Below are 27087 nucleotides of genomic sequence, written 5' to 3'. Positions count from 1 at the left end.
CAATTTTTTCTTCTTCAGAATTATGACTGGAAAAGAGCAATGCAATTATGAAGGTACTTTTCTCTAAGATAAACCTATTTTATGCCCGACTAGTTATATATTAACATTTATACTAACATATCATACAACATAATGACTATACAACATGGGAAATGGCTGTGCATAACTGGAAAAGTTAATTACAATATAAAAAACATTGGTATAAACTTGCACCTGAGCAGACAGGAGCTCAAAATAGTCCAACTAAGGAAGATTGGACAGTTTCATTTTCCCCTATTACACCCAACACATACCCCCAAAAGATCTGCTACAACTCAAAAAGAAACATATTCACTCGTTCTTTTCAGTGCAATGAGGTAATTTAAGTTCATTACTTTCAAGCGCAAAGTTATATTGTTTTAGGATGGCTTGCTGATAATATACTGTAGTTCTTTGCACAAATTTCACACTCAACCACAGTTCTAGGAAGTTCTAAGATTTTATTAAACTCCTTTCAGTTGTGCATCTATATGCACACCTGTTATTAATGTTTTCAAGGATGCATAGGCAATAGTGTGCCTGGACTGTTCAAAAGGCCATTCACTTTAGCTCAAGTAACTTGCATTTGTACTTGAATGACAGAGTATTATTTTTTTGTACATCATGTCTTGCAAATAATGTACACACTTTAAAATATCATTAAATGATTACAGGTAAGTTTAAACTGATTCACACAAGCAAAGTTTCTACTCACAAAAATATCATTAAATTTGGTTTTTTAATTGAGCATATCCTGTAAAAATATATATGAAGAATTTTGCCATATCAAAAATTTCCATATTCAGACTGAACAGATGTCTACATTTTGATGAAAATTCATGTACACAAATATTTGGTTCAAACATACCCTGTGCTTTCCATATTTACTTCAAAACAATGATAATAAAAAAGTGGTTCACAGGTAGAAAAAGAAAAAACAAAACAATGCCACTTGTCGGACTAGTTCAAAGATGTTTGCTACTGACATAGCTCACTGCATTTATGTATCGACAGTCATTATCCAATTCATGTGCGAATATTGCGTGTTCAATGCTCATCTTATGGGATGATCCTAATTCTGGTTGTTTATCTAGGTCGTTTACTATGATGGATATTCCATGTGTGATAGGATAACATTAATTGCAAATACATTGTATTGTAGCTTTATCATTTGACAATTGCAGACTTAGTGTTTTCTTTTTATGGATAGTTTCTTTTTATGGGTTCAAGTTAGCATCTTAAATTTGATATAAACCCTTGCTTATTGCCAATAAAATGCAAGATTTAATCATTATAATGATGGTAATTGATTATAATAATGGGAATTTGTTACATCAATTTTGTATTTAACAACCAATTATGTGCTAAAATGTACATTTATTTATGAACCATAACACTGTAATGTTCATCAAAATTCAGATTTTAATACTAAATTTAAGCCACATAATTTGACATATTTGTAGATCTGGTTGTATATTAAGCAATTTCAACTTGAAGAGCAACATTGTGTTTAGAACTCTAAAATATTCAATTCACTAAAATGAAAAATGTTGAATCTGGCAAGGCTCAAACTGTTAAAGTAAGTTGGAATTCCAAAGTCTTACACAGAGGAATAGCCCAATACAGCCTACAACATGCACCAACCAAAAGCTGACCTGAAAATAATATGCTATTGTCCTGGGGTGAATGAAATATCTGTATAGGATTCAGATATGTTAATGATGATACTTTGCCACATGGTCCAAAGTGGTCTGATCAAATTATAAGGACACAAGATATGGTATAATTAGGAATACACATGATAGCTACAATGCCATTATGTGTCATTAGCTTGTCTATCAATAATGGGTTATTCTAGATATTATCATCATTTCACACGCCCTCCGTAAGATAACAGGGAATTCTTATAATAAAACAGTTGGCAACATTATTATGAAATTAGATGGTTGTTAATAAACATCGGAAAAAGTAGGGCAGTCTGTATTATACTTTGTTCTGCCTATAAATGGCAAGATCATAGATGAAAATAACACAGACCATTCACCAACAGGCAAAGTCCAGCATCATCTCTTAATGATGGCCAATTGTTCCATGAAGCATGCCCACAAAAATGCTACACCCATTCTGCACCTGTTAATGTGTTTATTTTGAAAGCACTGTCTTGACATTTCGCTTAAACGTATAAGCGCACCATTACTGCAATTAAACCCTAATACAGCTCTATGATAGCCACAAATGATGTCCGCATGATTTGTTAGACACCTGTGTTCGAACGATCGGCCCTCATGAATATGTGAGAATTCTCAGCATAAAGAGCATAGGGACTTTGCCTGTCGGTGAGTGGTCTGTATATTGTTTGTCTATGGGCAACACTCATAACAATGTGGATTGATATAGATTTGCACACAGTAGGGCATATCACATTAGCCATGTGCAAAGCATAAGTTGCCACTTACACATTGAACAAAGTATAGAGTTAAAGTATAAAACACATGGCAACTATATACCAAGTTCCAACATGTCAGCGCCTTTTTATATAATGTGCTATTCATGTTATCATATTACACATTTGCTACACTCAAGATTCACAAAATGTTTCATATTTTTTTCAATACAGGACAGGAGTCACAGAGGAACTACTATATGCATGGAAAATATATAGTTTCCAACAGAATATCAATAATATAATACCATCGCTTTTATAATACTAATAATCAATCATGGATTTTATCTTATTCCAACTTTCTAAAATTTTTAGAAAGACTCAGCACAGTACAATAATATCACTATAACCTTGGAGCATCAAATACACAGATCTAGCTGGAGCAAACGAACTGTTACTTCTTTTCTCTATATCCACAGTATCTATCTCCCTAAAGCACCTTGCTCAAAACTGTTAGTACGCTTAATGGTGCAACATATGTTTTGTTCAAAGAAAGACCCAGGATTTCAGAAATGAACCAATTTACCAAAGGTTTGATAGGCTAAGTTTGGCTTATAATACCCAGAAATAGACAAATTTGTTTCCAGTAGGGTATGCTAGCACCCCCTACATACCCCTGGATCTGCCCAATAATGTAAAACTTAAAGAAAATGACATTTTGTGAAATTTCTGAGTAATAAGGATTTCCAAATCACCTAAATGTGCTGTGAATACTGTGTGCTTTGCAGTATTCACACAAGTTAATAATGATTGAAATGCTCTGAAACAAACCCAGACACAGGAACAAAACAATTTGGTCCCCATTTCCCCTTCTCAGTCTCTTTTCTGTGTCGCTGAACTTCATCACCACCTGAGACATCCCGTTATCTCCTACACTCCTCTCACAAAATGGTGATGGATCAGTAAGTCAACCACTCAAGATGCTTAGTTTTATCATTGAGTGGCTGCGATCACTAGTGCAGCCGGTGTGTCATGCCCGATAAGTGAAATCATCGCTATCAATCACCTGTTAATTACTCTCGTCTGTAACCGTGTCCCCGGGCAATTAGCCGTCTCTTTTCCCGCATCACTTGTTAGTTAACCGCTTTTGGAAGAACTGGTATTAACATGATTAAGATGTAAAAGCTGTTTTCTTTAAAGCATTGCCTAGTATGATTATTTACTAATACGAAAAGCTAGCTTATTCAGAAAAAAATAATCACTCACAAGTGCAACAGCATGTCTCAAATATCACTCAATCATTTTAAACGCTTGATTGTGCTCATCTTCACCCATGATGAAATACCAAATACATTAATAAAATATTGCTTTTTAAATTTCAAACTTGATTAAAATGTTGTCCACACTTGACTTTAGTGCCTCTAGGGTACAACAATGCATATCTCGACAAACCTGTTGGCACATTCATGTCGTCTACTTCATTTTATTCACTGCCTATTGCAAGTCATGGCTGGGCATACTAAATGGCTCTTAATGTTCATCTAATCTGGGCAATCTCCCTGCACACCTAGGTAATAATGCTTTTAAATTGCTCTCTCAGCACGAGAGAGCTACTGTTGAAGAAGTGTTTCCTGTTGCATTAATAGCTAGTTCTAAACTTCTAAAATTTCGTTCTGGTTTTATCTCTTTTTCTTTCATATTTACAAAAATAGTTTTCAATAGTGACACTTCAACCACAAAATGTCTTGTGGTACTTGGAAACAAACAGAAAATTTTTAGATTCTTTTAAGGGATCTAAAATGGCGTTTATTGCTTTTCGACAGTATTTTTTGTGGGACATGAGAGCACCTCAGACCTATCGAATTGCATTCTGAATCTGAAGCATGTCTTTCTGATATCAAATAATTTTCATTTTTGAAAATCACAATATAATACAAATTTGATGACAAATTATAAAAATTTGATATTTTTCAAATTTTGATATATAACAGTCCTCGAAGTAAATTATATAAATCTAATGATATATTCTTAAAGTGTATGTAGCAGGAGGAAAAGCCGACGGTCAATTGAAAATTTTGACCTTTCATATTGAAGATATGGATTTTTTCCCAAAAAGACCTAATTTTTTTTTGGTGTTTTGGGAAAAAATCCATATCTTCAATCTGAAAAGGTCAACATTTTCAATTGATCGTCGCTTTTCATCCCACCTACATACACCTTAAGTATAAATCATCAAATCTATAAAGTTTACTTCAACTACTGTTAAATATCAAAAATATCAATTTTTATTGATTTGCCATAAAATATGTATTACATTGCTAATTTCAAAAAATCAAAATTATTTGATATCAGAAGGACATTCTTCGTATTCAGAATGCAATTCGATATGTCTGATGTGCTCTAATGTCCCACAATAAATACTGTCCAAACGCTCATACCCCAGCCCTTAAACCTTAAATGAAAAAAATATATTAATATAAATAAAACTTCAATATAAGTACAATATTCCTTCACAAATTTCATCTTAATTTATTTTAACATGGTTTTTATTTGGCTTGAATGATATAAACAACCAACAGCTGAAACAAATATAGTGAATCTACCTGAAGCGCCTCTCCTTGTTTTTTAGCTTGAACTTTTATCAGGGATCCTCTTCCCATAACCGGCCAATATGAGGACATTGACAGTACTCCCAGGTATAGTTATAAAACTACTACAGGCACTAGGGCTAGACAACTGCTTTTCTTATCACGACATGACTGGTCAATATTTTGCTCAGACTGGGAATTGCTATAAAAAACCTTAACACAACAGCACAAAGTCACTGACTTTATGCCAAAGTAGAACAAAATATGTCTTGGGCCATAACAACTTTTTTCAAGTTTCCAATAAATATCTAAAACTTGATCCATTCAGTTTCTAAATAGAGAGCACATTGGTATTTTCACACAGTTATTGCTCACCAAATACTCTCAATTGCAAAGTGTAGTGAATTTTGACCACCCTGCCCAAATTTTTTTATTATGCACAATCTTTGGCATCTGTCCCTAACCCTAACCCCGGGGGTACTCAGTACAAATGACCATATGGGGGACGTGCCGCAAACATGGGTAGCATTTTCAGCCTTCTGGTATATCAATGACCCCTTTTTCAAAGCTTATTTTGGTATATGAATGGGTCCTTTTTTCAAAATGTTCTCAATTTTTTCGGAAAACAGCCCAATTTTTCCTTAATCTAGCCAAAATGTTCAAAATTTTCCCAAAATTTTCCCAAAATTTGTAAAAACTTTTGACTTTTGGTATATCAATGGGTCCAAATTTCTTGGAAAATTGGTATATTTATGGGTCTACTTCCAAAATCTCAGCGGCACGTCCCTACCAAAACCAAACTTGAGTACCCCCCCGGGCCCTAACCCAACTGAGTCTCACTAAAGCTCACTATTAAAACCACTATTGTGTGCATGCATTCCACGTGACTTGATGATGCAATCAGCCTAAGTCATAAATACCCAGGTCAGCCTAACCTCGGTAGCTACAGGTCAGTGATCGTGTGCGTGGCATGCGAGGGGTCCAGGGTTCGAATCCGGGGGACCAAGTGACTTCTTTCTTCACCTTCTATCCCTTTTCATTTCTTCTTTCCCTTCCGATAGCAAAAAAAAACACGGGTAGGGTTGGGGTTAATGCAGCTGCAGCAGCACAAATACCATCCTGCATCAAAATAACCTATCACCGCCAAATATTAGCTGCAACTGTTTCATTTGGGGTAACCCAAATAAACAGAATTTTATTAATGTCGAAGGAGGATGCAACACACATCATCACATATGACGGCATTAAGTCCAGATTCAGGCCTGACTGTCTACTTTCATAACTGGCAAACTGGTTCACCAAACAACAACTCCTATACAGCTAACCAAGATAAACAGGCAAATGGGCAACTAATTAGGTCATAACAAGTTACCAGACACTATATCATCATGCAATTCCACCAATCGTGCCTCTAACAGCCAGCCAGTTGTTGTGATGTCCTGCCGATTCCCAGTCACACAAACACCACAAACAACATCCATGCTTCTTGAAACTCAAGCCAATTCATCCATGCATCTGATTTCCCTATATATATCACATTGCATAAAGCTGTTAACCAGTTCAATCATAAGAGCCAACAAAATCCAGCATGTAATTTTGTGCACTTAAAATAAGAACTCATTTATGAGGCCTAATGTGGTGGAAACTTGATATAGCTCAAGTGAGTGAGTGAATGGACAAAACTAATTCTGTCCATATGTGCGAGTGATTTGTCGTGCATATAAATAAGACATTTCTTGTTAAGGCTGAAAAAAAAACCAATTTAATGGGCCATGCGACAAGTACTTTGGCCTTTCTTATAAAACCAAATTAAAGAATCTGACAATAAATTGTAGCTAGACAGACTGTTTGCATTATTGTGTAAATTGAGATAGAAGCATGTCATCCAATTGAGGCACATCACCAAATAGTATTTTAAAAGATATAAAGATTTAAAATATGAAAATAAGTTGCAGTTAAGTAAATTTTTAACACTGTGATTTGATCAATATGTGGTGATGATTTAACATACAAACATCACAATCTCATCCGCCTATACTTTATTTTAATGCAATAGACGAAGGTAGCCAAGTGCATCATTATGAGCATTTGCTCTGTTATGCCAAATCAGTAGACAGCCAAAAGTAGTGCAGCAGATTGTTAACACTTTTATACAGATTTAGATACAACTCTTCAAGTTGTTCATTTATCGCAGCGTTAACTCATCATCACCACATACGCTGTTGACATGGTTTAAAGTGCTTGCATATTTACCCAGTTTCCTATAGTGACCTATTATTTAGTGTCTTTAATGTTTATTTAATATCATGGTACATTATGATCAATTACCATCTGTAGACAAACAAAGATGGTATATTTATGTCACATTTATAGTTTAATGTGTTATGTGAAGTAACAAAACATTATAAATCAACAGTGCAATTCAGTTATATAATTATACTACATTGTATAGCCTAGTGGACAATTCAACTTGGGATTTTGGCTAGAATAAGCTGAGTTGATTTGATAAAAGTGGAGATGTTGTGAACTGAAATGAACGTACTAGTAAAAAGATTTCGGTACAAAACTTTCAAAATCTGTAAAATTTTCCATTAAATAGTAGCGTGACACAAAATGCAAACAAATTTGCAAACTGCTCGAAGGTTTGATCAATATGCCCAATTCTCACCATCTCAGAAATCAAGATAGGTTTGATCAATATGCCCAATTCTCACCATCTCAGAAATCAAGATAGCCCCTTACTATTAATCACCATTAAATATGTACACTATGTTATCCCATTGAGTCCAACTAATTACAGAACCTCAGATCACCACAGAAATGGGTTCCACCACTCAGACTGGAAACCAATCTACTACTTAACTTCTTGGAATTGAATACTTGTGTCATTGCTCCTCCATCTTTTCCATGTGCTTGGGTTAACCAATAAATGTATACGGACTAGTCTAGACACCATATAGATTACAGAACAAAGTGAAAACTCTTTCCTTGTAAAATATCAAATCTCGGTTTGGGGCCCCTTTTCTATTCATGGTTTTCAAAAGAGTTTGAAAATAAACAGGTAAAGGCTTCACACTGGTCTTTTACTGTTATAAAAGTGGTACTTTAAGTGTGATTAACATTTTGTGCTGCATAAATTTCAAAAAGTTTTGCTTGTTTGCAATTTCATTATTTCAAGTTTTCTAAATAAAATTACACACAAAATAAACGGTTCTGCACATTTTTTTTCCATTAACCCCTGAACACTACTGGTCATCTAACAGCATTTCTGATTGGTTGATAACTTGAAATGCTCATTTCAATTGCCAATTATGACCGTGCTTTAAACTATTTATGGTCAAACTTGCAATTTGCAGATGATATTATTAATACCCTCCTTGATTGGTTCAAAATTGGACACAATATTCATTTTGTCTAATTGGCAGGTAGTTCTCATGGGGTTAATGAAACCTTAGAAGAGTGCAAAAGCATCAAATGTTACAGTTAAAACCCAACAACCAATTGTGGATACAGAATTTTATGAAAGGGACAGAATGAGTTATGGAGCTCTGGTGTTGAAATTGGATATAATTGGGTTAAATTAAATGCTTTCATGTTAGTGTTCTACTGAAATCTTAACTACTGAAATGTATTGTTACATGTCGTCACCCTCATTCTTACATGTTTCTCATTTGCAATTTTGATTTTCTGAGTAATAAACCCATAATTAATCAAATTTCCAGCCGCATTCTTCATTAACTTGTGGAATACATTTCAGTTTACTTATGTTCAGGAAACTTTTTAATTTAAAGATTTTCTAATGAAAAACGCACTTAAAAACATTAACTGCCAACAACAAAAATATTGGCAATCTTCCAAGTCACGGCATACAACATATTATGATATTGTGTTGAAACATTTTCTATAGGTTACTGGAGAAATGTTAAAATATTAATGGTTGTTTACTTTCTTCAATACTCAACCCATGATACCATTCAACCATCGACTTCTAAATTACTATGATAATAGCGTTATTCCTATCCTCCCATTTCTATCAATATCTTCTCATCCATATCCCTTCCTTTCCTTGCCACTGACTGCCTAATGTTGCGTGAACTACAGCATCTCCAGAGAGGTATGTTATCTTGGCAACTATTGTCATGGTGATGCACAAAGATGAAAACTTGATGCTTTGAATGAATAATTGTCAAATTAGTGGACTTAACTACCTCTGGGTACACTCTGGCGGAATATTATTCCTTGAAAACTACATATTCACTCAGTTTTCTTATCTTTCCTTCATCTTTTTTTGATTGCTATATTTTTAACACATTTTGATTAAAAATAACCATGAAAACAAAACAGAATAATGGGAACTTCTTACTTACTGTGCTGCTGAGAGGAAAAGTCTTCAAATTATATTATTAATAAAAAAATGTCTAAATATCAACTCTGATTTAATATAAGTGATATATGTTAGGCCAAATAAAAAAGTAATTTGTTTTGCATCAGCCTCCCTGCTCAGTTTCTGGGATTAGACCCTTTTTTCCCAATTTTCATATTAATTTATAAGTTTTTAATACTTTAGTAAAATGTTAAAGTTGATAAACAAGTTTATTTGACAGCTTAAATCACTTGCAAATTTGTGTTTTTGTGGAACTCTAAGAGGTCTAACCCCTCATATGCTTTTAAGAAAATGCCTATCGTTTTCAGAGAAAACTGCTAGCAATGTCAATTTTTACGTGAAAACTGCTGTATTTTCCAATTTAGCAACAACAACAACAAAAACACCTCCTGTGCTATGCAAACCGAAAGCAAAATGCTCAAGTTGGAAATTGAAAGATGAAAATTACTGCCAACATGGAGAATGATCTTGATCCACCACAGACAGATTTCTAGTGAACAAACCACCCAGCTTACCAATTTAACATTTGTTTTGATTTCAAATTGGTTGTGTAACTCAACAAGCAATGTACATAGTACAAACTGACGATGAATGTGATTGAGCTTTAAAAAAAAGCCATCAATATGGATGAACCTATCAGCTATCACCGGTGATATTTCTAATCGGTTGCACCTGCATATTTCCTGATTGTGTTTGGCATTATAGTCACCATATACTGCATTTGCACAACTTCCAAGGGATAAGAAATTCATTATTGAAATTTTGAGCTGTAAGGGTTTCTTAATTCAGTAAATAACAACATCCCTTCCTGAATTATCTAAAATGACAAATGAAACAATACAAGTGTCACAAATGTTTACCCATAAATAACTGACAAATACTGTGAATCCAATTAAATGATAGAGAAACAGACAGTCAGACAGACAAAGATCTGTGAAAGTAATTGCTTTTTATGTTCCATGGTCAGATGGTTGGGATCGTTCACTGCATCTTTAATATTGCTTTGTCACCTAAACTGGTATTTGTCGCCTTTCATGGCAGCATCAACCGACAATTTGCCCTACTTTATTTCAACTTAATTGCATTCAATGTATCAAAAATGCAAGTCTCACAATATCCAAATGAAATATGGATACTAAGAGTGTAAAATGTAATATTGTGGTTTTATCAAGCGTGATAAGGAGAGGCCTAGAGGTATGTGACAGATCATACTAAGTCAGCACTTGCATGTTCTACAATCTTTCAATTTATGTACAAGTTGAGCAAGAGATACATTATACAGTTGAAAACTTTCTTCGACACAGTTTTTTGGGATTTCTCCAAAAATGAGAAGATAAATTCATCAAGTCTTTGCCATTCTAAAAATAGTATACTTATATATACTTTAGACCAACAATTTAGCAGTTATGAGGCCCAAAAGTTTCCATAATTCTAGGGTTAAGACCACCCTTAAATCTTCTTTTTAAACAACTACTTATCCACAATAGTAGTCTAAGTTAAAGTAAGTGGATGGAGCTTTTGATCCTAGTACAAATCTTAGCAGCAATCATGAAACTTGTCCAGAAATAACCTCCAATCACCTGTAGCATTGTATAACTCATCAATGACAAACGCGTCTCTTGGTATTTCCTAAATCCATGTCTTGAGACAATTTATGGTCAGTCTGCTTCAATCCATCCATCCACACTGTATGCCATCAGGTTAGACCTATAACAAACCACTCATAAATGACATTACCTATAGCCACTACAGGCGCTAAGAATAATACCAAACCTTACCATATCACAATATATTACAGAGCATGTCAGCCTCTTCATGTTTACATTGGGAATGAACATATTTACATTATAAACAACTCAATATCAGAAACTTCTCTTTTTGAGAGAATTTCAGTTTCCAAGAGAATTTTAATTTCCTGAATACTCCCAAAACTATTATTTCCTAAAATGCATTGCTCTATTAGTGGGTTTTCACCAGACTTTTGTGAATTTCTTTCTGATGCAAAACAGTATTTCATTATTGTAAATGAAATTCGCAAGATTGCATTAGTTCCAGCAACTCGATACCTGCCCATTCCAAAAGAGTAACAAAACTACATTCCACTTTCTTCGATTATTTCTTTATATGATACCATTCCTTATGCATCCAATCATGGTGCATTTTCACGACGGGGAACACAGGTAAAGCTCTTGTTACCTCATTAGCTCAATGTAGACTAATTTTCACAAATATTCTGTGTTAATTTCAGTCTGCAACATTCTACTCAGTCACAACATAGTGTATTTGGTTTCCCTAAATCCTCCCTGCTCAAACCAGTTCTTCCTACATCTCACATTTCCAATTTTCATCTATGCTCATACATGTGTCAATTCCTATTAAGGTTGCCCCAATTGCAGGTGTTTTCTTCTGCAAGGTTTAACTGAAAAGGGCGGCACATTTTCTAGCGCTTCAAATGCTATTTTAGCAATGAAAAGATCAAGATATGAATAATGCTACGCATCAACCAAAACCACATGTCTATTCCCATCAATTATTTACATGCAATGTTTCATCTAAAGTGCTTTTTTTATTTGCAATCTGCAGGGAATCGGGCATAGAATTTTACACAGAATAAAAGCACACTGAATGATTTCTGCCATAAAATGCTGATACTTACAAGAGAATTGCACTTGATTCTAGCCAAACTGTATAGATCTACACTAGAAAAACAAAGATGATTATTCAGGTGGTGGTCGCCGTGCATTCTCTAAATTCAGTAAATTCCCATAAATCAACCGTGTAATTGAATGGGATTATTTTGAAATTTTAAAAGCGCTTGAAATATCACAAACAAATAGGCCTATGTTAATAAATAATATAAATACAAGCTAAAACCGTTGGGGTTCGATAATGAACCCCACAAAACTAACAGAGTATATGGCAAATGCCATACGGCCGGGCGGTTTCACAAGTTGCCGGCTCGATCATGCCACTCGCCGCCTGATGATTATTACTAACTAGCGGGATACCCGCGCTTCGCGCGGGTCCCCGCTAGATGAGTAAATGGGAGCGATCACTAAAACAGGAGGAGTTACTGAAAAGGTAGAATCATTGAAAGGTAAATTTTATTTTTCTAAACCTGTCCCTTCTTGCATTTCCATTTTCTTTTCAGTTTATTCTGCACGGGCCTAGTTTGTTTCCATTAAAACAAAATGCTATTTAGCTTGTGATTTTCCGTTTCCATGTTATTTATCTATCTAGGCCTAACCCCATTCCCATTATTTTCTAAATCTATCCTTTCTTATCGTTTTCCTTTATAGCTTCATTTTTATCAGCTGCTTAGCTTGTGATTTCCCGTTTCCTTCAGTTGTTATCTTATTTTTCGTGATTAGTTTCTAATTTTTTTTTCGTTATTAGTTTCTTTTTTTTCCTCTTTATTTTTCTCACGTTTCTTTTAGTTACTTTTATCATAACCTGTATAATAGGCCTACCCGTAGGCCTACCTTTTTGTCTTCTTTTTTTTTTCTATTCATTTAGCTCCTTTCTTTCTCTTCAGTTTCTTTTGCATAGGTCTATTTTGTTCCCATGCTGCTTAGCTCGTGATTTCCGTTTCCATGTTATTCATTTATTGAGCCCCGTTCCCATGCATTATTTTATAAATCTACCATTTCTTACATTTCTCCTTTTAGTTTTGGCTTTTTTTCTACATTTTGTTCCCATTTTCATATTTCCTGCTTAGCTTGTGATTTCCCATTTGAATTTTATCTATTTAATTCTGTTCTCATTATTTAGTTCCTCTCGTATCCTCACGATTTTTATCATCTTGGCGGGTAATCTCTTAACCGAATCCAGTACCATGCATATAATCCACAACCCGACCCATCCATAGGCCTACCATTTCAGTTTTGTCTTCCTTTCTTTTCTTTTCTATTTCTCTGGCACGGAAAGTTGGTCTGTGCATATTATGCACCCGTGCGTCTTGGCGTCACATTGCTCAGTGCGCCCGACGTACTAACGCCAACCCTCTGCTGCCAGTTAGTTGATGCAGCGCTACCACTGAGTTTTGACAACAAAAATCCCGGGAAAAACCCGGTTTTAACCATATTTTCACTGATTTTGAGGCCAATTCTTGGTCTTGACCGTTTTCAACCAAATAAAGTGCAATGCGTTCCCCGATAATATTCCTCAATCTCCCGTATGAATGTGGCTGTAAAACTAAACGACGATTCATTATAGGCCTAGAATAAATAACAAAATTCACGCGACGTAGCCTTAATCTCTTGGCTGCCAACTTCGGTGCAGTGGCGGAAAATGGGGTGCGTAGCTCTGCGTAGGGGCTAAAAGCTCGTAAGATCATTCTTAAAGTACGCGATGTTGTGCATCTAGATAGCCTGAATCATTTCTTGGCCACCTCGCAGTTGGCAGAAAACAGGGCAATGTTGCTCTGCGTATGGGTTTTTAATGGAAATATTATTACGCGGTTCACACTGTCCTTATTACCCACAATGCCACTGCATGCGATTTTGCATAGCAACACGACAGTTTTTTGATGTTATTCTCTTAGTTACCATCAATTTTTGCAAAAATGAACCTCAGATGGTTTAATGGCAATATGTACCCGATCAATGTACGAATAAATCAGAGCTGAAAGTGAAATCATCTCTGAGTCTATTCGCGCACAAGATTTAGCGACTTCCTTTTATTTATATAGATTTGTTAAGATTTCCACTCGTGAATCTGAAGTGATTCTTGCTTAAATGTAGAGAAACATGCAATTCTTGTAAATTTACTGAGATCCACACTAAATTAAATATTATATTATTATTACCATTACTAAAGAGAATCAAATCAGAAGCGAATTTTGCCAAGCTGTAAAGAATTGCCCAAGAGAATCAAAATTGATTCTTACCAAACTGCAGAGACCTACTCTAGAGAATCAAAACTGATTCTTGGTTAACTGTAGATATCTACACTAGATAAACAAAAGTCGTTCCTATGAATTTATTGCGATCTACACTAGAGAATCAAGTGATTCTAGCCAAAGTATTCATATCTACACATGGGAATCAAAAGATACTCTTCCATACTGCGGAAAACTACACTAAACAGGCTAATCAATTTTATCCAGATCTTGAAGAGAGACTTTGTCTGAAGTCACTGAATTTCAAACCCTTACACAATCACGTTTTGTGTTTAGCCACTACATATGATCCAATTAGCTCATTACCTCAGCATTCACGCTGGCCTATATATCCCATCCCAATCCCGAGAGTCCAATCAGCTTTCAAACACAATTTGTGTCAAACCACTGATCTGCAAATGTGTTTTGCACATTGTTTCATCGTCTGACTCAAGCTCAACAATACAACGCCCCAGTAAGATTCACACATGTTAAAACACTCAGACGTTAACATCAATGTCTTGAACATACCTTGTCAGTTTGATGTAATATGTCTACAGTTCCTCACTTGGCCTAAAAAGACCCATGATATTCCTCCCTTTATATTAACAAGTGTGCTTATTAAACAGGTTTACCTGCATGCCCTACCCTACTCCAAGGCAAAGTAAATACATACTAAATTTTGATTACAAATCTTGTGCACAATTTGTTCTGTATAATTTAACACAATTAATTCCCCCAAAATAATAATAATTGAATTGTCTTACCATGTCTCTCATAAGAAGTCACGGCTAAAAGCATTACTGTGCATGCATTGACCTATTTAAACAACTTATTTTCTAAATTCTAGATCTTGTCAAATTAAACTTCCCTGGGGTTCTAAAACTCATTAAACTAAGTCACATTAGCCACAAAACATACATATATGCATCAATTATTACGTACAAAAATATTGTGATTGAATACTTTCCTCCGATAGTCTTACAATATCGTGGTTCCATTACGGCAATCACTTTTAAGACTCTGCACACATTTATTTATTTTACTGCTTTCGAAAATGGTTCACTTCCAAATGTCATCATTTTTTTGTGAAAAACTAGAGAAGATGATATCAGAGATTTATCTTAAAACTTGCTTTTATATCAATTCCATTAGAATATTGATGTTGCATTTTGATAAGGCAATTTTTCTTGTCTGACATAAACATCACACAATATACCTTCTGCAATCCATTACACATTATTCCATTACTTTAGGTAGAAATCAAAGATTTGGGTTCTGATTTGGTAATGGAATCACGTCATGATCACATCGGCACCTCATTTACAGATCAAGCTGCATAGCAATGCGTGACCCAGGTGTGAACAAGTTGCATGGTGAAACAATATGGAGGATGACAACATACAAGCATGAAAACTTGCAATCTCCCTTTTTAATTCCTTGGTAGGAATGGAAAGGTAATAAGCTTTGAGTGAATAACTTTTATTTTTTGAGAAAAAGCTTGACTTCAACAACAAATAATCAAATTGAATCAATCCCCCTATCTTGTCAAGATCACTATTTATTATTCAAAAAGATAACCAATTGATTTTTTTTACATAAATTTATCAACATAGTACTTTCTATGAATTGCACTTACTATTAAAACTCTATTTTGCACTGCAATCTAATTTACGCATCCAAAAGCACCTTGCCTATATTTTCTTATTTGAACTTTCTTTAGGCAAGTAGCCATTTAAATGTCAATTCTACTGTAGGCTACTGTTTAAATTTCACTCAAACATATCAGGTTTCATGAGTAACAGACACTTCTGTTATCCTATTCCTGCATTGCATTTTAAAGTGTGCAGGCATTGACTACAAAATCTACAAATCAGACAAAATTCTCACTATCTATCATTCCTAAAGCTTCAAGACATGAATAAAATGGGCAAAAATACATCTTATTCAAACAGAAGTTGAAATGCACTCAAAGCCAGCATCGTCTATTGTGTAGGCGTGTTTCGAGTAGAATGGAGAAATAGTCTAAAAACGTGACAGATACATCTTCTTTGATGCATTCCTTTGATATAGTGTCAATGTATAATATATGAAACACATTAGTACAAGCTTGCTGCTTAACAAGACCAGCTTTGTGACTGCAAGAAACAGCTTTCTGGTGTGCTTCTTTCCAATTTGAATTCACACATGAAATACTTTGGCTCAATATGGAAGATGCAACACTATCATTTTTTCATTCTTGTTAAGGGATCTAAAATGGCGTTTATTGCGTTTCGACAGTATTTTTGTGGGACATGAGAGCACCTCAGACCTATCAATTGCATTCTGAATCTGAAGCATGTCTTTCTGATATCAAATAATTTTCATTTTTGAAAATCACAATATAATACAAATTTTATGACAAATTATAAAAAATTGATATTTTCAAATTTTGATATATAACAGTCCTCGAAGTAAATTATATAAATCTAATGATATATTCTTAAAGTGTATGTAGCAGGGAGGAAAAGCCGACGGTCAATTGAAAATTTTGACCTTTCATTATTGAAGATATGGATTTTTTCCCAAAAAGACCTAATTTTTTTTTGGTGTTTTGGGAAAAAATCCATATCTTCAATCTGAAAAGGTCAAAATTTTCAATTGATCGTCGGCTGTTCATCCCACCTACATACACTTTAAGTATAAATCATCAGATTTACAAAGTTTACTTCAAGTACTGTTAAATATCAAAAATATCAATTTTTAATGATTTGCCATAAAATGTGTATTAAATTGAAATTTCAAAAATCAAAATTATTTGATATCAGAATGATATTCTTCAGTATTCAGAATGCGATTCGATATGTCTGATGTGCTCTAATGTCCCAAAATAAATACTGTCCAAACGTTCATACCACAGCCCTTTAAAAGTAAACAAGCAGATGTTTTTTAGCATCATAACAAACCTACTTTTAATGTGGCTTATACATTATGTTAAATTAAATGCACTCAAGAAAATGTACTTAAAGTCCTGCTTCTCATCATACATTTTTTGGTACAAAAATAAATTCCTTAAAATGTATGCAAGTTTGATATGCAATATTCAGTTTTGTTAACCCTACCAAATGACCAGATGTTACACATTTTATTAAACAACCTTCTATAACTATACTCTATTTTACTTGTTTGTATATTGTAATTTGTTATTTTTAGTTATCCACCACATTATGATTCAATGAAGTAAATACAATCACTCATCGTTTTGTGAGTTATAATGTACAAAAGTACTGCCAAATTTTCACACACAAAGACTGTAAATGTAATGTTGGAACAAGTTCAAGCCATGTTACATTTTTATGCATACAAATAGCTGTTGGATACAAGACAGAAATGTGTGAATGTTAGTTTACTCCCACTTAGTTAACACACTCAGCATTTAAGGGGCATTTTGTGATCCACAGCCTCCTTTTCTAAAAAAAGTAGAGATTTTTATACAACCGGAAAGCTCTGGCTACATGATGTTTATGCACACAAAATTCTTGCAGATTCATTTGCTTGGCAAAAATATCATCAAATTTGTATTTACGTTTTGTTAACAGAACACAACACATTGGCCTGTAGCAGTCTAATACAATTAATGATGCATAACTCGCAAAATCAGAATCAACTGACATTTTGGGAATAAGCTTTTTTCGTGGATATCTGCTGAAAAATGTTATCAAAAAAGGATGATAGGATCACAAAATACTTTTGTGCATTAGAAATATTATCATTGTTATTTCACTCTGTGTGTTTAGCATGTATGTACAATATATATAACACACTGCAGATAAAAAGGTTTTTTTTTTAATTTTTAGTTTCCATTTTTATTTTGAGTGTTGATTTTGTGCAGCTAGGAAATGTCACAAAGCTTCATAACACACATATATGTGCCCGAATTAGCTGATATATGAATGAGTTCATAAACAAGTTTGGTATTAATTTAACTTTCAGGTTCAGTAGATTTCTGTGACAATATTTTTTCAGTTGAACTGTTAATAACTTTTGCTGTGATCACCTAATTCTCAAGTTGGATCAAAAATAATTAAATATTACTTATTCACAACAGATTTGTACACAATTGAGCACATTTTGATTGATTGTTAATAAAATAAAATAATAAATTGCTATCTGAACCTAAGGCCACACATTGTACCATTCCCCACTCACATCATTTTTGTCTAATGAAGAATAAACAATGCCTCCATTCCAGAGTGACTTACATTTTTATCAACTAGTCATTATTGTTATGTCTTTTCCCTTTCATTACCAAGAAGCCACGGTAAGCATCATAAAAATTAAATAAATGTGTACTATAAATTGCAGAGAATAAGCTTTTTATTTGCCAAAATTGACTTCTGTTGATCAGTAGATTAAATTATCATCTAAGTAGGTTCAATCGTCATGGTTACCAAGGAGCTAGTTAATTAAAAAAACTTGAACTTAGAGCACTCATCTTTCAACCAATATGTAATAAAAAAAATTGTGTTAGATACTAGAATATTATAATGCAATCCTATTGTCATAGGCTTTTTGCAAATCTTATTCACGGACCACGGTATCAATATTTTATTTGCGAAGGTAGAAAATTCAAAAACAAATAAATACAAATGGAAGCATTAATTTGGTTTGAGAAGTTTGAGAATCATGGCTGTTTTATTTTTTTACCATGTCATCTCCAGATGATACAAGCTTTGAGTCTGTGGACATTCTTTAGACATCTTTTAATTTGTACAACAATTTTCCTAGTGCGAAAACAATCAATTGTGAAGATTTATAAATGCATTGACCAATATTCCCATTGACACCCAAGCTCCTTACAAAACAAAGCTATTTAAAGAACTTCATTTCACATATACTTGCTTTCAGATGAATATATTTGTGATATGGTAAGTAGAATGAAGGAAAATCCAATTTAACACTTTACAATATGTTCATTGTTGAATACTTCTAATTTTGTTTTATTATCTAAATTTACTAGCTGTGGTTGCCGATGCCTAGTCAAATATTTTCATACGGATCAATACATAGTTCATATTATAAAATGACTTCAAAGAATCTTTGCATTTCAGCTCCTTTGAGTGCATGTGTGCATTAACTCAAAATAGTACATCACAAACCCATTACAATAATACATTGCGATGGCGAGTATGGTACACGCCACAACACAGTCGTTAAAATAATACAATATTATTACCTAGGCAACATTACAAAGTCGTTACAATAATACCGCTCTCTGAAAGTAAACCAAACTTGTTCCGACTCAATATTACTTATATTGAAACATATTCTTATAGTAAAAGCATCAATATAATCTATGTTGCATTTGGTTGTCATTTTCTGCAGTGTGTTATGAAGCTTGCAATACCCTTAAGAGATTGTCCAGGTCTCCTTTTCAAAGCATAAGGGATTTGTTGTTAACTTTAAAAGATATATATATATATATATATGACATGTTATGGTTTGGTGTAATGGTTTAGTAAGTTCATGTGTGATAAACAGGCCTGGTAATTTGGTAATTTGAAAGGAAATTGTGCTTTTTTTTTTGGATCAAGAAATACATAAGAAATGTTGGGAAATCCTGATATGTTGGAGAGAAATTGGTGGGAAATGAACATTTTTTCCAGGCCTGGTGATAAATGCAAGCTATCAAAATAAAATTGGTTAGAAGTTTGTATGTACACTATATCCTTATTTTTTTGGTGATGATATCATCAACAAATATTTTTTTTAAAAATACAGCTTTAACAAGGCTGCAAAGACGTAACAACCTACGAGCATGTTTAAAAACTCTTGGAACACACACCCTGGAAATTTATTATTCATATTACATGCTGATTTGTTAATTAAGTTGTCTTAACTGAATTAAAATAACACTCGGATTTTACACCACTTAAAAATCTTATCGTCAGCTTGTATAGATGTACTAAATTTTAATTTGACAAATTATGTGATGTGAGATTATACTGTTCTTTCAATGAAAGTCAAAATATGTAGCCGAGTATAAAATCCAATATTCACAAAGGGACTTCAATCCTAAATCTCTACCCATTTGCTTTCCTTTATCTTGATTAAAAGCAATACAAGTCACTATGTGCTTTGAAAATATATACGCGATTCCACACATATTTACATACATTTTTACAATAATAAATAGATAAAGATTCAAAGTATTGTCTGATAAAGTTTTTAAGAAATTAAATTCACTAATATCTCCATGCATGTTCATAGTATAATTAGTTGTTACTTCAAATAATAATTTGGAGTGACTTTGGGTGTTTTGGGTTTTCAGATTTCAACTTGCACAAAGTACTGAAATTGGAGAAATTTTAGATTTTTTCATCCAGTTGTATTACTACCCTGACCATAAATGCATGAGAACAGTGTAAGATGTATAATAAGAAAAGAGAGAGTCCATTTTCCCAAAGGAATCATCTTCACCAAGCAATGTGTGGATCTTTTTAAAATAAATGTGTTACAAAGTACCATATTTATTCCAATAATTGCCCAGGGCACTTTACAAAGTCATTTTGGGTGGGTGCTTATTTTTTACCTGGTTTACCTAATTTTTCAGTAAGGGCCGTTTATTAGAGACAAATTTACCTATGTTATAATACACAGGACTTCAAATCCTCAAGCTATTTCAATGTATCAATGTTTATCAGTCACTTCAACATTAATGGTACCCTTTAGCAAATTGAAAATACCCAGGGTGGGTGCTTATTGGGGTATGGGTGCTTATTGGAATGAATACGGTAACATTTAGGCAAATCAAATGAATCTTCTCCCACATATCAAAAGTGCACATACAATATACATCACCCACCACCTCAGATCAAATATATCTGTATATTCTAATTTCTAGAATAAATTCACAAACACAAAGAGCCATAAGGCGACAAAAACAAAACCCTGTTCTATGCGCCCAGCCAACTCAGGTTTTGGGGTTGGTACATGTACTTGTGTGGGGTTCTTTGTAACTGTACAAAATTAAAAACAACCATTTTGGGAAAGAAGTGAATTGACTAATTCAGATTTAGGCAATTTTTAGGGTCATTAAGGGCTGGGGTATGAGCGTTTGGACAGTATTTATTGTGGGACATTAGAGCACATCAGACATATCGAATTGCATTCTGAATACGAAGAATGTCATTCTGATATCAAATAATTTTGATTTTTGAAATTAGCAATTTAATACACATTTTATGGCAAATCATTAAAATTGATATTTTGATATTTAACAGTACTTGAAGTAAACTTTACAAATCTGATGATTTCTACTTAAAGTGTATGTAGGTGGGAGGAAAAGCCGACGATCTATTGAAAATGTTGACCTTTCAGTATTGAAGATATGGATTTTTTTCCCAAAACACCAAAAAAAATTAGGTCTTTTGGGACAAAAATCCATATCTTCAATATAAAAGGTCAAAATTTTCAATTGACCGTCGGCTTTTCCTCCCTGCTACATACACTTTAAGAATATATCATTAGATTTATATAATTTACCGAGGACTGTTATATATCAAAAATTTGAAAAATATCAAATATTTATAATTTGTCATAAAATTTGTATTATATTGTGATTTTCAAAAAATGAAAATTATTTGATATCAGAAAGACATGCTTCGTATTCAGAATGCAATTCGATAGGTCTGAGGTGCCCTCATGTCCCACAAAAAATACTGTCGAAACGCAATAAACGCTCATTTTAGATCCCTTAACCCCCTTCCCGAAAACAAAATCTAACCTGGCAAGTCTGTCCGCCCATAAAACAGGGTTGGGTTTTTTTGTTGCCCGACACAAAAATATTTTCATTAATTGGTTATTAGGAATCATGCAGTGATCCCAAGAGTGCCCAAGAGTGATTTGTATGATATTAATGGAGTTAAACAATTAGTGCAATGTGTATTTGGTTATGAGATATTTTAGCTTGCAAAACTATACTTGCAAATGTGGGTCTTGAATGGTGGGGATGAGGTTATGATACCCAGAGTGCCAAAGAGTGATTTGTTTCAAATGAATGATGTTAAAGAGCTGGCGTAACATGGCGTAGTCTATGAGAGTACATCATAGATTTTATTTATCGTAAACATATCACCAGAAGATATGAGCCCAGGGTTCCCAAATTTTTAAAGGATAATGTAAGCTTGACATACAATGAAGAACTTGAGAGGTAAAATGCAATAAACCCAAATCAGGAAATTAGTCTCTATCACATCCCGCATCAAAAAGCATTTTCTCTGCGCACAAGTTAATTACATTGCGAGGTGAAAACATGGATAAATGGCATGTTCACTTCCTGTAAGATCTTTAAATATTAGTTAAAATCTAATATCCTGCTTGGGGTGTATGATTGCATTCAGCCTAGTGAGTTCTTGAACTGCTTAAAACAAAAAAGGAATAAAGGTCAGTCGATATTATCTACAATGATATGGTTTAATAACACAGGTTAGGAGGGTAGGTTGGTACACACAAGGTTCTAGAAGACTGGTTTATTAGTTGATGATGATGATGGGTTACAGCTACAGGGACAAACTACATCACTGCAACAAAAAACACAGGGATCTCACCTCCGTGACTTATCGTGACTGTAGCTGCCGCCATATTTTCGTCTTTGGCTGATCATTTCAGCAATCTCGGGAATAAAGCTGGCAAAGATAGCCTAATACAAAGGCACAAGGTTGACATACTAAACGTTACCACTATTGAATTACTAATATATATAAGTAAACGGGGTGGTTTTGTATACACTCAACCCCGTGGAATTTTCTTACCTTCGTCCTTCAGACGTGTACACTCCTCCATATTTCTTCATTTGGGCAAAGAAATCAACTATCTCGGGAATATAGCTTGCAAAAATTGCCTAGAATGAGGGTATAGAGTTGGCAGAGTTAGGTCTGTTTCACATTATATCATTTTGTTCACTTTTTAAATGCCAGAAAACATGAAAGGATACTTGCAAATAATGCCAATAATTCAGTAACATTTAAAAAACAGAAATAATTATAAATTGCTAGCATCAGCAGCTAAGTTGTGTAATGAACAACAACAAAAAACAGAAAGCAAATGCAAGAAATTAACTTCTTTTAAATGAACGAAAAAGTGCTCTGACAAAATAGATACTGAATAAATGAAAATGATTGAAAACAAAAACTGAAACAGACGCTAACTGAAACTCTGACCAGATTTGTTTGGTCTTTGGTAAGTGTCTTACGTGCTGAGATCTATGGCTTTTGTTCGTACTAATGCAATCTATTTCATTCAATTTGATGTAAATGGCATGCAATTATTGTTAGTGCTGCCTCTAGACCTTTGTATCTGTGATACAGCAATATTATTATAGGCTCCTAATATGTAATACTCCCAAGTTTGGTTTTTGAAAGTTCTAAAACCATTGTGAGCACTTGACTCTAACCTTTTAAAATTGATCTGACCTGAGGATAACAGAGACTGCATAATTTGATTGGTTTTTCATAACCAAATCAGAACTATGAGATGCAATCTTTGAAGAATATACTCAAAATATCTATTAACAATCTCTGCATTAATATGGAATCATACATTTTGATCAAAGCACGTAAAGAAACCACCCAATAGACACAAAATTCCGGACATAATAACTTAAATAAAAAATACATTATATACAAAAGCAGTAGACCACATTGTGGACTCAGTCACCAGATTCTTAAACATCATAAGTGCCCAAACTCTAATATGCTGTTACTTTTTTACAGGAGAAAAATAATTTAATATGTGCACATGGACATGTACAAATTACAATACACACATAAATATGGTTTATGTGGAATTGAGTGAAAATAAGTAACTCGCACAAGTTCCCAACACTGCAAAGATGCCAATATTAAAAAAGAATCAACACCATAATTATACAGTATGATGTTCTTGAGTATAGGATAATTGCAACAGATTTGGGCACTTATAATATTTTATCAGTCCAGCTGTTCATGAATTATGTTATAAACACTGAAACATATATGCAAACTAAAAATAAGAAAAGGTACATTATATAGATTTGTTTTTCCCAATACACATGCAATTAGTGAGTATGTTAAGCACTTCACTTCCAAGCATGTGTGTAAATGGCTATTCCAGTTGAAATACATACACCCCCTATGGAAGACATTACCTTAATCTCACATGCTGGAGTGTAGAATTTAAATGAAGTCGCCCATTCAGGTAACCCCATTTTAAATTTATACTCCCTGTGTGTGAGATTAAGGGCATGTCTTTTATAGGGTGAGTATGGATTTCAACTGGAATTGCTCAACCCAGGCACAAAGCAACACATTTGATGGTAAAACAAATTGAATTGTTAGAACAATAAATACTGTTAAGTGCCTGCTTTAAAAATAGTTTTGCTTTTCTTTCTAATTGGTTGTCATGGTAACTAGATGATTCAAGATTAAATTTCCAAGTAAAAATGCTTTTGTTTGGAGTAATTTCAAAATAAAAATTGTGGCAATAAATTGGGTCCCTGCTTTTAATTTAGTTTTTACAATGAACAGCGATATTCAGACCCTGGCATGAAATGTGTAATATGGGCATATTTTGTTACCATGGTGACATACAAAAATAGCATAACATGAACAGGTGTAGAGATAATCCATACAATGTATTAAAAAAATAAAAAATAAAATTTTAGGTTAGTTATATATGATCGCTAAGCTTTAACAAAACAGTTTTGTACTATCTTGATACCACAAGACTAACAAACCACCACCAAAAGTACAAGAAACATGCAAACAGAAATTTATAAATACGTAGAAGAAATTAAGCATAAAGGCATACAGTTATGAGCAGAACCCAAGCCACGGGTTTGCACAGAAAATAATGAAAAAATGCAGTCAAAATTCCAATTTTGAAAATTATATAAAAAACAAATTGAGCATAAAGAGTAGCAAATTTCACAGTAATGTCAAAAAAAAACATCGAAAAAAAACCCCCCAATATCCTGCGATGTCAATCAACGATTTGTAAGCCAAATGATGAGAAGAAGCTAAATGCTGTTAGATTTGCAACACATTTAAATAACGGTGTCTTTATTTTTATGTTGGTTTTGTGAAAAATCATAAATTTGATAAAAGTCACACAAGTTAAGAAATTGTAACCTTAATTTATTTTATGTTTTATTTTCTTCAATCTATTTATCTTTATTCAGTTCAGTATCTTTCACTTGTCCTTTTCCCCTTTTACCACCTAACTCCTAAATATATAAGATGTCACAAAATATATGGACAGTTCTTGACATATCAAAGCAATATTTTTGGTTTTTGTGTGTTTACATTAGAAAATACATTTCGTTTATATCAGTGCCCCTTTAAATGAGCAGAACTCAGAACTGTCAAATTCCTGGTAATCAGATTACTTTTGGCATGTTTTGGTAAATATTTCATGGTCTATCATATCATAGATTTGGATTTAACAAAATGTTCCCATCGAAGTAGACAAAATATCAATTGAAGTCCAGGATTAAAGATAGTCACATTTTATGAATATCATTTTCAATATCACTTGCAAAAGTTGTCATCTTAGCCATTAACCAGTGGCAACATATTTAAGAAAAAAAGCTCACTGGATCCATTCAACTGGATGTCAATTTATATTCAATAATATGCATAGAATTTAAGCATCTGTGCTGTGTATTATTACACTTTGTTCAGTGCAAAACTGGTAAAAATAAGACAAAATTCTTCTTCTTCCCCTGCATACTAAAGCTATATGAAGCATAACAATGTGCTGTGTAAATATTTGACCCATTTCAAATTTATAAGATGGTTGTTATTAAGGGCTTCATTAATTATGAAAAATTAAGTTGATTAGTGATACCTACTTTGATAGCTGCAAATCTAACTGCATTTAATTTTACTCACCATAACTATTAATAGACACCCTGCTTTTCGAATTATTTAAATTATATTTCATCTTCAGTGCAAATTAAATTATCAATTAATTTGAAAATGCATATAATTTGAAGAATATTTTGCCACTAAATGTAGAGCATTTTTGATTTAAAAATTATAATAGTAACAGTGGGGTTTGATAGCTTCTATTTCAGTTTGACTGATAAGTGCTATTAAAGTGTCAACATTTGCCATATTGCTGCTCATCTGGTTTTATTGGTACTTTCATAATTCATTTATCCTTTCAATTTTTAATTAATTTCTTTGAGCAAGAGAAATTCGAGCAAATTTATAAGAAACAATTTTGGTGTGGCTAGTACCACACCTGCATTTCTTGATCCATTGGAATTACAAAAAGGGGTGTGGCAAATGACATTCTGTGTTTTGTTACACTTTATGCAAATCAGTAATGGTCATCATGGATGATAATGAGAAAAAGTTTAAGTTAGCATTTTTAACCTTGAACAATGGTTAAGTTTTATTAACCATGGATAACAGTTTGGCTACTATGATAGTTGTCAAAGTGGGCACCAAATAAACAAGGTATACTGCAGATTGTTTGTATATGTTCTGTCAACATACATGATTTTTGACTACCTCTTGAAAAATTGCTCCATCTTCCTATTCCTATGAATAAATGGTCACACATGAGGATTTGTTTGTACCATAGACGTCTCTGTACAATCCAAACCTCGCATGTGATCATTTAATCACTAAATACGATGACACTTTTTTCATGAGGTAGTCAAAAATCACACACATGGTTTGACAGAACATTGACCAACATATCAAGGTAAAAAATTATGCGTGCCAATATAGGTTAGTAACGCAACACCATCAGTTTGATTTTGGATCATAAGTTTTAGATAACACCATGTTGATTTCTGTCATAAAAA

At 33.5% G+C, this 27087-nt stretch overlaps 1 protein-coding gene across 1 annotated transcript in view; it reads right to left on the bottom strand.

The window, feature by feature from the left end:
- The window catches only part of LOC140171203 (calcium-activated potassium channel subunit alpha-1-like), a 197772-nt gene that overhangs the window by 71276 nt on the left and 99409 nt on the right, over positions 1 to 27087 (bottom strand). Inside the window, exon 9 of the mRNA XM_072194417.1 lies at positions 22841 to 22932. Within this exon, the coding sequence (XP_072050518.1) occupies positions 22841 to 22932 (92 nt within the window). The remainder of the gene's footprint in view (positions 1 to 22840; positions 22933 to 27087) is intronic.

Source organism: Amphiura filiformis, chromosome 15, assembly GCF_039555335.1.
Source record: "Amphiura filiformis chromosome 15, Afil_fr2py, whole genome shotgun sequence".
Lineage (NCBI taxonomy): Eukaryota > Metazoa > Echinodermata > Ophiuroidea > Amphilepidida > Amphiuridae > Amphiura > Amphiura filiformis.
The sequence above is the reverse complement of the archived record's forward strand: the minus strand, read 5'-3'. Positions and strand labels throughout refer to the sequence as shown.